At 43.0% G+C, this 14,365-nt stretch overlaps 1 protein-coding gene across 1 annotated transcript in view; it reads right to left on the bottom strand.

Moving 5' to 3' along the window:
• Window positions 1–62: 62 nt before the first annotated feature.
• Window positions 63–14,365, bottom strand: part of LOC107193865 (atrophin-1-like) — a 22,210-nt gene continuing 7,907 nt past the window's right edge. The window contains exons 2-16 of the mRNA XM_015583395.1: window positions 4,760–4,945; window positions 4,569–4,682; window positions 4,444–4,479; window positions 4,328–4,354; window positions 4,188–4,248; window positions 3,916–4,118; window positions 3,478–3,852; window positions 3,139–3,374; window positions 2,893–3,006; window positions 2,580–2,800; window positions 2,281–2,501; window positions 2,035–2,199; window positions 1,674–1,953; window positions 1,455–1,593; window positions 63–1,308 (exon numbers count right to left, since the gene is read on the bottom strand). Coding sequence (XP_015438881.1) covers window positions 297–1,308; window positions 1,455–1,593; window positions 1,674–1,953; window positions 2,035–2,199; window positions 2,281–2,501; window positions 2,580–2,800; window positions 2,893–3,006; window positions 3,139–3,374; window positions 3,478–3,852; window positions 3,916–4,118; window positions 4,188–4,248; window positions 4,328–4,354; window positions 4,444–4,479; window positions 4,569–4,682; window positions 4,760–4,945 — 3,390 coding nt within the window. The 3' untranslated portion in view covers window positions 63–296. The remainder of the gene's footprint in view (window positions 1,309–1,454; window positions 1,594–1,673; window positions 1,954–2,034; window positions 2,200–2,280; window positions 2,502–2,579; window positions 2,801–2,892; window positions 3,007–3,138; window positions 3,375–3,477; window positions 3,853–3,915; window positions 4,119–4,187; window positions 4,249–4,327; window positions 4,355–4,443; window positions 4,480–4,568; window positions 4,683–4,759; window positions 4,946–14,365) is intronic.

The raw sequence follows: 14,365 nt of genomic DNA, 5'->3' as shown, positions 1-14,365 counted from the left end.
ACCTTTGTCATGTAGACTTCCTACGATCGCGGAACAAGGCATCTTCGTTAAATGGTCCTCCTCGTACGAGACTTTTCGTCGAGCGTCCTAACCTCAACCAATATTACAGTTCGCCTCGATCACTTTCATCGATAACTATAAATATTATATAACCTATGTACAATTTTATTTTAAATAACGCCTCTTCCCCATTAGCAAAATAACATCACCATATTCCTGAGATTTCATGGAAATGCTCAGAATGCTGATCCATTGGCGCGTTCACTTGCAGAAGTCGAGGACGCGAGGAGGATATATCATCGGGATTGGGAGGCATCCTCCTTCTTGTGTATATCTGCATGCATCAAACCAGGATCTAGTTGTCGTGTTGGTACTCCTGGTCCAGGACCTGCTCTATGATGCATGTGTAGATTACTCAGTGGGCCAGGACTAGGATCTTTGCTTCGTAGAGAATTTACAGGAGGTGGAGCGTAGCCGGCGTATAGTTTAGCTCTTTCTTCTTCCTCTGCGCGGAACGCAGCAGCAGCCATTAGTGGATTATACCGTAATTGCTGCAATGGGTCATAGCGATAATCCCTGAAGGGATCTCCAGGCCAGGGACCGCCAGGTTGGCCAGTGGGTCCTGACGGTGGTGGAAAATGTTGCATTGGGTGCCCACCCAGACCAGGGATCATGCCTCGTGGCATGGAATGTGGTCCAGGCATACTGTGTGGATGCCTCGCCAGGTATGAGTGTGGATGAGGATGATGGTACCTCGTATCAGGCATTGGACTAGGACCGGGCCCTGTGCCAGACGGTGCTCCAGGACCGGGTGGCCTTGAAAGCATTACGACTTCATCGTCTTTACTTCGCGGTTCTTCTTTTACGCGAACTTCGTTGGCGTCCATGGGTGCTGAACCATTTCTTAAAGGCGATCTATCTCGACCTACGACCACATGTTGGCGATTTTGATGTAGTAATCTTTCTCGTTCCATTTCTCGTCTTTCCATCTCGCGACGTTCCTTATCCCGCCTTTCCCTCTCCCTCTCGGCCGCCTCCTGTTGTTTTCTCTTCTCCTCTTTTTCACGTTCCCGTCGCTCACGTTCGCGTTGCTCCTCGCGTTCACGTTCACGTTCCTTCTCACGTCTTATACGTTCGCGCTCACGTTCGCGTTCACGTTCGCGTTCACGTTCTCGTTCTCGCTCACGTTCCCGTTCACGCTCACGTTCTCGTTCTTCGAGCTCAGCTCGTCTGTCGATCGCAGGCGGTTCCGGTTTTAAGCTCCATGAGACCGTGGTTGGCGGGAATCCGGCGGAGGCTCGTTGCAATCTATAATTATTGAGAAAGTTATTTTCAGAAGGAATTTTCAATACATTTATGGCACATCAGTAAAAGTTCTGATATTTTTCAAAATGCAGGACCATTTTAAAATTCGAAATATTTAAAACTATAAAGTCTCTTAAATAATAACGTACCCTCTCCAAGGATCGTGTACAGGACCTAGCCCACCCAGTGGCATTTCCCTTGACGGTGGAAAACTTGAAAGACCAGGGAAATTTGGATTTGGCCCACCAAATGTTGATGGATATCTACCAAATGGTGACATTCCTGTTCCTGTAATTTTTTCATGTAATTTCACCGCCATCCCTTTTATCTGATGTTATCTGATATCAAGTATTTGTACGAAAAATTACCTAAATGTGACGGTGGTGTAGACAGATAACCAACAGGATGAGGTGGGGGTGGCGCAGGATGAGCAGGCGGCATATTACTGGGGAACGGAGGCGCCATAGAAGGCGCTCCAATTCCAAGACCACTTCCTGGCCCCCCTGGATAAAGATGGCCTGGTGGTCTGAGCAGTTCCGTTTTCGTACCCACGACGTTTCCGGCCTTAGCTTCTGCTTGTTGTTTTTGTTGATGGTGATAAATTTCCCAAGCTATGCGTACATGCATTGCATTCCATTTTCCAGTTTTCTGTAATAAAACGTAATCGTGACACGAGAGACTCATACAGGATGTACAATTGTGTTCATTACAACTAGAAAGTTTATGTACCTTTGGTGCAAATGATGTTAAATGATTAGGTGGTACGAAAGGAGTCGAAGGAGGTCCAATTCCTGGATGTAAGAGACCAGCGTTGAAACCGGAGTAGCCAGAGAGATTCAAGTTGCCACGAAAAAACGGTGATTCAACTCCCCCTAATTTGGGGATGTCCTTGAACTGAACAGACGAGTATTTGTAAACGTAAAGACCACAGTTTATTACTTTTAGTTCGACAGGTTAATAAATTTTGTTACGTACAATAGGTGGTGGAAACAGGGTTGAAGCAGCCGACGGTGGAAGTAGAGGCGTCGTGTGTTGATGCACGTGTGTGTGTTGATGTTGATGGTGGTGCATCTCTGTCCTAAGATACGGTGGCGGTCCTAGGTTGCCAACTCCGACGTTTCTGTCTTGGGATGCCAAGAATCTATTGTCAAGCTCTCGCCTCAACAGGTCTGCCTGACCTGCGACATGTGTCACCCCTTCTTTCGGTTAGTGTCTCATTCTGTGCCGTCTCCATAGTTCCAATTCCAAAATTACAACACCGTTTATACACTTACTTGTTTGAAAAAGCGACTCTGCGGAGAACGGGTTGGGATTGGTCGTTGGAGGTGGTAGTGAAGGCAGCGACGTGTGTGGACTGGAACTGGACACGGGAGGTGGTAGTGGTGCTGCAAACATTGGCGGCGGAAATGTGTGCATGCCTAATGGTACTGGTGGAGGAGTTGGCCTTGGAACTGATGTTGCTGTTGCCGGAGACAATTGTGAAGTAGTGCTGCTACTGTAAGTTTCAGTTCAAAGTATATAAATAGTAAACAAAGCCGTATTAAAGTATGAATATATACTAGGAAAGAAAAACAATACTATTCATACCCAATCCATCCTTGTGGCTTGGAATACGCAGGTAGACTAGAATTGGCTGGAGAAGATGTGTTTGGCACACTTACTGGTGTTATGCTACCTCGACTGAGGCTACTCACGTTACTGCTGTAACAAGAAATACCGCTATAAGCACTTCGCTATAACATACGACAGAAATGCATAGGGTGTATCGTAAAATATGAGCACGACATTCGGGATAAGTTATGAAACACCCGATATATGATTACAATATTATACCTATAACTATCCCTTTCCCGACTTGGGCTGTGTCCACGAGGCGAGTTATTGTTTCTTCCAGATAAACTACAGGCTACCATGTCTCTGTGAGCAATGGTGTTCGCTGTCGTTACTGTATTGGTTATCGTGGACACGCATGTCGTGGTAGCAGCGCTTAATGGAGTATTATGATTTGTGGTATTATTCCCTACAGACTGTTTACTTATATTAGTACACGGGGAAGCTCTACTTCCTCTCTAAAAACCAAATAATACCAATGTTAGATTTTGCACAGAGTACCGTGTTGTACGACTTTCATTACTTTAACGAAAATCCATAGCCTAGACGAAGAAAACTTACCACTTCTGCCCGTGATGATGCAGAATGGGAGGGAGACGGTACCGCGGGTGGAAGGTATGGACTGTGGTTCAGAGCAGTGTACGGTGTATACAGAGGTGGGTAAGACGGTTGGGTTTGAGGATAAGCAGCCATGGATATTGACGGTGGATAGCTGGTGGTAGTTGCTCCGTTTGATGGTGCTGCCGGCGTGACACCTAAACTGGCTACCGCGGGACTAGTTGTATGACTCGACGAGACGAGTGGTACATTAGGTGTGTGTACCGCAGGTATCGTAGTATGAGGCTGTTGGGACAAAGATGGAGGCGGCAGAGCAGGGGAAGCTGGTCGCTGTTGCGGAGCTATTGCACGTGGGTTTGCTGCCAATGGACTAGTCATCTGAAAATACGTTTAACCAAATGTGTATCGTGTCTGCAGATACAGAATAAAACGTTTACTTACAGGTGGCTGGGATATGTGAGGGGGTAGAGTAGGACTGGGAGGACTTGGCGCCGTTGGTACTGGTGCAGATGCAAGCACAGGTGGTGGTATAGGTGCTGGAGCATCCGTAGCTGGATTGGAAATTTGTCCACCAGTGTCTGGAGGAGAACCTCCTGCCCCGTTTGTTGGAGGCAATACGTGTGGTGAAGATGATGGCAACTCGTCTGTAAGATAGAATCAAGTATAGACAAATAACTACGCAATAATACGTACATTATTAATACGTTACATACATTTACGTGCAAGGGGTGGTGGGGTAGAAGATTCAAAGAGTATCGATTCAGCATCCGAGCCCTAAAACGGTAAGTAATTTTTTTAAAAAAAAGTCATTGTTTCTTCTTATGTATTGTTGTCCAGCTTTAAGACTACATACCTTATCGTCTTCCCCTTCACTATCACACTATATTAACGGACACAAATAAACAATTATTAAGTCAGTTGAATACATTCATATGTAATATATTAGGTTGACCAAGTTCTGATACTTACGATATAACCTTTACCCGAACTGCAATGACTGCTAGCCTGTAAACGGACAAGCAATGCAAGTATGAGTATTTGTACATTGCAAGCTGCAATAATTGTAATTTCTTTATTGAGATAGTTGTACTTACATCGCTGAGGTGGTCCCTGGAACTGTCTGCGTCCTGGCAATCCCTAGGTATACCAGGGCCATGCAGTTGTTCAGATGCTCTACCACTATCGTCACTTGTACCTGCATCTAGGCCCTTTGAAACAAATAAATCACAGTTAGTCAAGTGTCTTTCTGTACACTGTATATGAATAAGCACATGTGGAACATTACCTGGTTAAGTGTTGACGGTGTCAGTATGGAATTATGCGTATAATGGTTGTGCTTAAAGTGGTTTTTGATGTGGTGCTCGTTGTGTCTATTATTTTGTCCTGTATCCACCTTTGGCTTCTCTTCCACTATTGACAGTAACGTGTGTAGTTTCTTGACATTATTTTTACCAGCTAGCTTTATTGCACTCTGTAATTAGAAACAGAAAATCCATGTTATTACACATTATACTGAACACAGTAGTTTAAATACAACATTTATAAACATATATTGAAACCAATGAGAAATGAATTTTGTCCAAAGTATTTATTGTAATAATTAATTGTATTACACAAGCCACAACAGTACACAATGTATTATTTAAAACAAATGGTTACAAACTGTTACTCTATCAACGGTTTCAACACATGGAATACGTTCTCAAGAATCCGAGATTACATTCTAAGAGAGCCCCGTGGTTATTTACACGAGCCCGCGGATGCTGTTGCAAGCGCGGTATCGCGATAAACGGTAATACAATCCACGGTAGTGACTTCGCGGCGATCTCTAACTCGACGGGTGCGAATTAAAATAATGAAATTTCATTCCCTGCGGTCGTTCATCGTATCCGATACACGAACCGATATACCTAGGTATATCGTTCGCCCTACTTGAATTCAACACGCGTATCACCAGCCACAGCCAGCCAGCCGGGTACATTCAACACGTATGGTAAACACTGCCACAAGTTTTGCACCGGAACGACGAAAGTAGGATCTTGGCCTTTGTGTCACCGGTGAACGTAGAACTTATCAGTGACCTGGGTAAGGAGTATGAAGACTCGGAACGTCGGAGGCTGGTCGCGCGCACAAGTAGAAAAAGTCGCACGAGAACGCCTTTCCTTTGGGTGGCTTTAAACCGCGATGTCAGTGCACATTTCTGAACGGGTGGCGCTCTGCCCCCTCCCTTTTTGCCTCCGCCTCCCGCTTTTCACACTATCCCTCTTTCTCTCTCTGTGCTTTCCTTCTGTGCACCTAAATACTGTTATCGGTGATAAACGTTTTCGTGTGCTCGTCCAGTGAAAGGATACGCTTGTACTTTTGGACAGGTGATCTATAGACCAATTCTCGTCGAGATTCGAGCTTTAAGACGGACGAGCGTTCGTGGAAGATGACAGCAGCGGGATTCACAGGCAGGGACCGTGTGTCTCGTGTGCGAGATGCAGCACACGAATGGTGGGGAGAATGAAAGAGGCACTGAAGGGGAGGGGGGTAAAGGTGAAGGGAGGCGAGCCGGAGGGGATCGGAGGACGTAGAAAGTAGAGGGGGAGGGACTAGTGGAAAAAGCGTGGAGAGGGGACGACGAGGAAGGCTGCGGAGGAAGAGCGAGGAAGAAAGAGAAGACATTGACCGAACGAGCAGCCGCGCGACAAGGCCTCCTTTGCCGTGCCAGGCCAGCTGGAAGAAACGAAGCCCCGAACCCTGACTTCTCTTTCTCGGCTCCATGTAGTATTACTTTCCTTTTCCGATAATCGTCGACACTCGTCCCCTTTCTTTCTTTCTCGTTCCTTCTGTCTGTCTTCCTGGTTAGGCAAAGAAACAATGGGAAAAAAGCCACTAGAGTTCGCGCGGTGTAAAAAACTACCACCTAGCAAAAGCCGTATGCTCCACCTGCGCACGTGTGCCAACTGCGTAGTGAAACCCCCTAGGACGTGTATCGCGGTCAGATTACACACACCTCGTACGAAAGGCGAATTAAAGGGTTATTCGCATTTCGAATATCGAAGAATCGAACTTTTTAAATTACATTTCTATAGGATCCAAAACTTTGTGAATGCGTGTTACGCAAATCCCACGAGAGTCAGAATCCTACGGAAATATGGATAAGGAAAACTTGATACGATATTTGGAAAACAATGTTACTTGGATTTGCGAAAGTAACATACCCTGTAACTACGGAAAATTTCAATTAGAAATTTCAGTAGATTACTAAACGCTTGTTTCTCTCAGTCTGAACTAGAATTAATTGAAAATGCTATACTCCTGTTAAAGTTGGTTTCTTTTTAAAGCTTATAAACGAATAAAGATTTAGATGAAGTTCCTTTTGGATTTACATAAAAATCATTTGACTTTGTTACGTGTATTTCGTATTAGAGTTTAGGTGAAAAATTTTTGATTGAAAGAAGATAAAGAAATGTTCGACAGTCCGAGACGTGAGGTTCTTCGACACAGAGACAAGTAAAGGAAGGTCGTTCCCGGACGTGCGGACGTTCCACCGGTCGGCTACTCCGTGCTTTGGCTAGCCGGCTACTAAACTCGTCCGTGCAACGTTGCCACGTCTATTTGTTCGGCGTTGACACGATCGGACTCTAATTCAGCTACTCCTCGCTATTCGCGTATACATACTCGGTCGCGGTTTAACGCGTTCGATCGTATGCACATGCGATCTCGACGTGTTTGACGGTCGCAACGAATTGTTTTCTACGTGACATCGGTATCATTCTCTTTATTTCAAGATATCCCTTGAAATAAAAAGATATCACTAAAATATTTAACATGTTTTCTATTAAAATATTCACGTACTCGATTGACTCGTCGAATAGTAACGCATTTCAGTGACATTTTTACGCGGAAAATACGAATCTTAATATGTCACCTGCTAAGCCTAATTAATGTACCTTTACTTTACATGCAGAACAAACGTTCGACTATCATGATACTATTATGATAAAATGTCTTTTTGAACTTTTATCGTTGATTAAATTTACGAAACTATAAATTTTCTTGTCTAGGGATTTTATTACCTATTTGTCATTGAGTTTGGTAACGCTGGTTATCGAAATTCCCGCCACAATTAATGCGTTATAGTCTATCGTGACATGTCAGGAGTATTCCCATTAAATACGACGATATTTCTCTTTTGGCGGATATCTCTAGCGTCAAGATTAAGCATTCTTCGTTCTCGTTTGTAACAACCGGATAATAACTGTCATTCGGACATTTGTTTGACGGAAATTTCGGCTGTTTGCCAGTACCAAATTGACGTGCCGAACGTGAAACGGCGTTGGCTTACGTCCAAAAATTATCCGAAAGTAAACATTTATCGTGGCAATATTGTTTATACCGGAGTTACTGTCTCTGTGTCTCTTTTACACGTTCCTGCTCGTTCGATAACCTGACATTTTGGCGGGAAGAAATCTGCACCGTGCTCTTCTGTAGGTTTTAAAAAGAAGTTGATTGAATTCTATGCATCGTTTGTTTATCTATTTGTCTTCTGCACGTGAAACACCTCTTTTTGTTTATACCACTTATCGCGGGACACTATGTATATTGTTTTGTTCTTGCTGCTCGTTAACACAGCTGTAAGTAACACTAATTATCGTAGTCATATACATATATAAACTAATTCATAAAGCACAGTTTCCATTCTTCGTATTTACAATATGTCTATACGGGATTGATTTCCGTTAGATTTCAAGTGTTTACAAAACAAACAACGGTGAATCCTTAACGGGAGAACGATAAACGGTCGAAAACACGACTAACTCTCTCGGTGGGAGAGATCTGTATTGTGGATGATGTATTTTAACGCGGGTAAGTGACGTAGACGTCGTGAGGAATGCGGTGACGAAAGAAAAAAAAAGAGGGGGGAAGGAAAGCACACGTCCAGAATCTAGTATCGGTGTCCCCATGTTTCGTCTACGTAGTAGACTCTACTAGTTTGGTCCAGCCGGCCAATAAAGTGAATTGTAGTTCTGCGAGAACAAGACAGAGGGAGAAAGTGACGAAGAAATCTGAAAGAGGGCAGTGGACTCGCGCGCTCTCGAGAAAAGGAGAAAAAAATACGCGACGTGTAGCAATAAAAAGATTTACAGTAGTGTAAACGCCGGCGATAAAGCGAGGCGCGCGTCTGCACCGATGTCCGTAGCGAAAGATTATTTTCGTACGTAAATATTTTCCCCTGCTGATTTGCATGGTTTACTGGCCGTGTCATGTTCCTCCAAGACAATTACGTGTACAGGATTCCGAAGGTGCATGTAATTCGGATGATTTGTGAGTAAGTGCCGCCATTATCCTCGGCGCTGTAAGTTTATTGTGGACATTACCGGTTGCGATCACTTCCGCGTGAAAATAATCGTAGTTTACCTGGACTTTCGAAAGAAAAAAAGAAAAACAAAATGTACCAAGTAAAATGGGATGATTAATACTACACGGTTTCAACACTTCGACTGTTCAACCTCTGTCGCTGTAAAACTTTTATATAGGATTGGGACTCTCGTTTCAACTGAACAAAAACTGTGAAGTTAATATTAGTTACAAAAGATAAGTGTAATACTGTATGTACATACTTATACAAATTTTCACCATTGCTCTGTTTTTCCTGTCCATTTTACTGAATTGGATTTCGCGTGTTATGGAATACCCTGTATGTATAACATTTTAGAAAAATGAAATATATGTACACGTGATTGTAAACAATTTACTATAACCATGTGGACATGGAAGTCCGTTGTTCCGACTGCTTTCGTTACTTGCTGTATGAGTGAGATGACAGTGTCAAAGTGTTTTAATTGTAGTAACGGAGTTGCCTTATCCTTATTATTCGTTCGTCTTTTCATTCTTTTCAAACATCCTTGACGTGTTACGAGTTCAACGTTGACGCAGGACCGCCAACGTGCACATATTAAAACCGTATAATTTCTTTTTTCTCACTAGACGTACAAAATCACGGGTATCGATTACGTTCCGAGGCACGGAAGGCTGTTCTTTTTTTCTTTCTTTCTATTAAGTTGATTCCAATCAACGAGACCAATTAATCCGAGACGCATCGAGGAACCCGAAGGTAAAGCGTTCGCCGCCTGCTTCCGTGTCAAATTAATACAAGGAGAACTAGGTCAAATACCCGTGGCAGGTGCACGGAGCCCCGTGTTTCGTCCATCATCGATGCACATCCCTTTTGTCGTTTCCCGTATCGATTCGCGCGCGCACGCACACACGAGTCCCCTTTACAATTCTCTCGTCGTTTTTTTTTCTTCGTGCTTCCGGTTGTATGCTCAGGAAACACGTAAAGGGTTCGGACAAAAAGACAAGAGCCTTCCTCGAAGGATACGAGCACGCTTGTAAGATAAACTACAATGATAATTGCAGAGAAAATAACTCTTATTCGGTGAGGTTAGAAATGCATAATGGCGGATTTCTCGTTCCACGAGGCTGACGTTCAACACTAACACTATCAACGATTATTCAAGAAACTTCGAAGAACGATTTGTAAATGTTTTAACATTTGGAAGTTGAGCAAACAAATTTACAAAACGTGGTTTAACGAGCGTACTTTAAGCCAGGTTCTAAATTAATCAATCCGACGTGAATCGGGGAAATGAACCGCGGGGTTGCCCGATCGAGCACCGATAAAAATGTAATGCAAATCTTTGCGTCGCGGCCGAGTACCGCGTTTTATTCAATTAAAAAGCATTATCGTCGGTGCGTGTACTGCGTATCGATGTTTAAATCTATCGACGAACACGCGGGGGCAACGGCGTACGCGCGCACACACACTAGCTCAAAGTATTTTCCTGTTTATTATTAACATATTCCGGTTCGTTACGAGCTAATACAGGATATCGCGATGTATCCCTGTAATTCCCTCGACGATGGAATTATTTCGTCGGTAATCGGCAAAATTACATATTGCCTTCGAGTGTTTCATTAATTACCAATGTTGGAAGGGAGGGTCCCATCTCACCCCGCTCTTTTCCACACCTCCATTCTTTTCCGAAATGTTCGGACCACTTAACATTTCCATTCGACAGTTAATCGTGCCACGTCGACTTCGCTGACATGATATCCACGATATTTCATACGGCATGGCGTGTAACACGATTAAAAATTCTTCGTTAAACGGACTGACTGGTCGTTCATTCGATTACACGACGGGAATCGATCGACTCACCGTGTCGGTCGAATGATAAGTTTAAATTTCGTATTTTTACGCGCGAAACGGGATTTATTTCAACTAGATTGCACCTATGTACATTTTTTCTTATTTTAGCTTCTTGGACCCCATTATTCTTCTCAGCTCTATTGCGCTATCTATAATAAAACATGTAAAAGAAACGATGTTTTACACGTATCTTTTTAAACTTCGGAAAATACGATCTTGAAAAAATGTTTTCCTGATTATAGTAGTTATTCCGTCTAACCAAATAATACCTTCCCCTCACATTTTTTTTGTATCTTCAAAACCAAGTGAGATATTGAAGGTGCTGTAGATGGGACACCCTGTATTCAGGAGAAGCATCTACCACTACAGGTGACTGGTTATGATCACCCATTTTTCCCTCGTATTCATTATTATTATCACGTTCTGTTCCGCCATCCCTCTGTTCGCTGATCCCTACCCCTATCTCTCTTTCTCTATCTCGCAGTTTCGCTCATCTTCTCTCTCTTTTTATTCTCCAACAAGCCCATCTTTCTCTCTCTCGATCCGGGTGGACATCGACCGAATTTGTCGTTACACGTCACTCTGCGCGACGGACATTAATTACGTTAGGGTAAACTCGTCGATGTTCAGAATCAACCGAGCGTATCCCCACATATTGCGATATCCGACCGGGCTGATTACCGGGGGCCGTTCTATATCGGTCTTCTCCCTGCCCCTCGCGTTCCGTTGGCGCCTCCTCCTGCCTCCTCCTTCACCACGGAGCGCGTCCGATGAAATCGTTGAAATCGTCGCCAGTTGATAATTAACAGCCGCTGCTCACGGGCTTAGAGCGAGGTCAGTGTCACGTCGTTCAGGCATCCGAACTCGATCCGATTACGTAAAGGTTCGCCTTCATGGGAGACCGATTATACAGGGTGTTTATATTTATTGGATGTACCGTTTTTTTTTTTAATTGCCAGGCGACATATACTCTGCTTCCACGATAACGTCGTCCCTGACCTTGATAACAATTTTTAGAGAATATTACGAGAACGGAGTACTTAAAAAGTATATACTAAAGTATCTATGAAATAATATATACAGAAATCCATTAAAATTAATTAGTATTAATTATTGCTTCTGCGCGTGTGCAGAATGAGATAGTTTATTATAATACATGCTTTTCGAGGACATTTTACATAAGCAAAGTTGCAGAAGACTGATCAGAAAAGAATGATAAAACTAAAGATAATAAAGATACATAACTAGGAATTGCATACAAAATTTGTACACTTGATTGTTATATGTCGAACGTACGTAAACGAATGCGCGAGTCACTGTATACAGTTTGTTTCTTTCTAAGACTGGAAATATCCTTTGAAAATAATGCGAGGACAGAGTTGTAAGATCGAATCTGGTGGCGAGAACCGGTTGGATTTTCAATCTGGATTGGTCGCTAAACGATTCGAATGAGAGTCGATTATTCGGGTAATTTAAGCCTCCCCACACCTCCTACCCCTTCCCAGAAGAAAATCTGTGTCAGAGAACGATGAGAAATACATACTGTGGAGGGCGAAGGGCAAGAGGAAACAGGCTGGAAGGGGTTCCGAGCAGATAGAGAAGCTGAGTGGCGGAGAAAGTGGTAGTGAAAACGAGAGGGGAGAGAAAACAATGGTGGACAAGGTGAGGGGGTTGGGGGCGCGAGATACGATTGTTGCTACCGGGCAACGCGCACTGTTTTTAGCCGAATCAATTATAAATAAACGTCCTCGTTTTAAGAGTGTATTTTCAGATTTCATTCACCCATCACCGCACAGTGTACCTTTTTCCTGAAAAGTTTGCCAAATTTCATAACTTCAATGAATTTTCATAAAAAGCAGTATTCTCGTGTTTTGGGGGTTCCTGAATTCGAATAACTTAGTAAACAAAAATGCAAAATTCACAAAATTTTAGTTTTTCCGATTTTCATGAAAAATTCAGCTATTCTACGTTTTGTAGGTCATGTACGTAGTTCAAATATGTTGTTGAAAATAATACTAGATAAAGTAAGAATTATAAATATTGTATGAAAGAGAAAAAAGTGCTATTTCACTTATTCCATTCTTAAAGGCGAGTACTAGTTGAGGACCGATGTTGCATATATGCAATATTTATTATAGCTAAACCACATGATATATGGTTATAAAATTTAACATGATAAATGACGGCTCATGTAGTCAATAGCTCACGATAGATAACGGCGCATATAGTTACAATACCACCGTTTTCCTAATATTTGGATGTCACTTAAAAAGAGTACGTCCTGCCTCGATCGTCCACAAATGTTCCAAATATTGCCACTGAAGTGATGAAGTAGGCGTCTACTGTAATGGATACAAATTCAATCAACGGGTTAAAACCCACCTTATCATTCGAAGATTAATATGTGTCGATACCTAGTCGCTGGGAAAGTGACAAACTTGCTCCGACTATCAACGAACACCAAAATTATAGATAAAAAAAAGGTGTTAAAATCGAACTGTAGTTTTTACGTAGCTTACGATCTGTCTGTATTAATTATGGTCGTAATTCGAGAACAATTCGTAACCGCACAGGTCCATGATAGGGAACAAGAGACGAAATAGCAAAAGCGGGTGCTATCTCAGTCACGTAGACGATCGGGATAAACGCCAACCAGATATGTACCGGAGTTGCAGAAAAAGGCGCGACATTCTTTTCTTGTCACCGATAAAACTGAACAACTGGTAATATTAGTAAATATCAGATTGGGTCTGATTTTCTGTATCTTCACCCCGTTATCGAGCCGTATCCCCCCCCCCTCTCTCCCCTTTGTTGACGTGTTATCGACCTGATTATGGATCGGTCAATAATAGGGGGAAAAAAGGAAAACGAGATGATCACTTACACGGAAGCATTGTGACATGGGGATTGAAGAGGGCAAGGTTGAATATTATATTCTTAGCCCCTTGGGTGCGTATTTTCAGGTCATTCATAAACGTCACCGGGTCGCGGCGGATAGAAGTCGTTCCCCTTTAAATACAACGCCTCCAACTACATATAATTAGAGGATCTCCGTAGCTAGAGGACCGACTGAACGCACACACACGCGTTGTTCTAACAAGGATACTTGGATATGTAGATACCTCGAAGATTCCGATTTTATTTTTTAAACTCGAATTTTTCTATATCTTCAACAATCAAGTGAGATACAGAAGGTGTTCGTTCACATTAGGTGGGACTACCTCAATTTCTGATAAATGGGTCACAGCAAAAAAAAAAACAGAATTTCTTTAACATCCTCTGCGTGGTACTTCGTGTTAGTCTCGTCATTTTTATACTCGAAATCTAACAAGAAGTGATCATTACACACATTTACACATTTGTTAGAACATTTTCGACTCTATTCCTCTAGTCGACTATACAACAGGGGTGGGATCGTGTATCCCAGAATTCGGTTGGTTGCCAGGTAGCCGAAAAATCCGGAGGCATTGGGGACCGGACGTTTTTACCCTTGGAATGCACGCGTCGCTTATTTTCTTTTCCGAATCCTCCCACCCCAAACGATGAGGGAAAATCTTTTTAGACATTTTTTTTTCGTGGTCTCGGGCGACAAGGAACAGTTCGACCTCTCCTCCCACCGGGTGATTGTCCTTACCAACAGAGATTCTTTCTGATCCGACGTGTTCGTCTCTCTCTCTCTCTCTCTCTCTC

The sequence above is a fragment of the Dufourea novaeangliae genome, unplaced genomic scaffold, assembly GCF_001272555.1.
Source record: "Dufourea novaeangliae isolate 0120121106 unplaced genomic scaffold, ASM127255v1 scaffold30, whole genome shotgun sequence".
In the NCBI taxonomy this organism is placed as follows: Eukaryota; Metazoa; Arthropoda; class Insecta; order Hymenoptera; family Halictidae; genus Dufourea; species Dufourea novaeangliae.
Note: the sequence above shows the minus strand (reverse complement) of the source record. Positions and strands in the feature narration are given on the sequence as shown.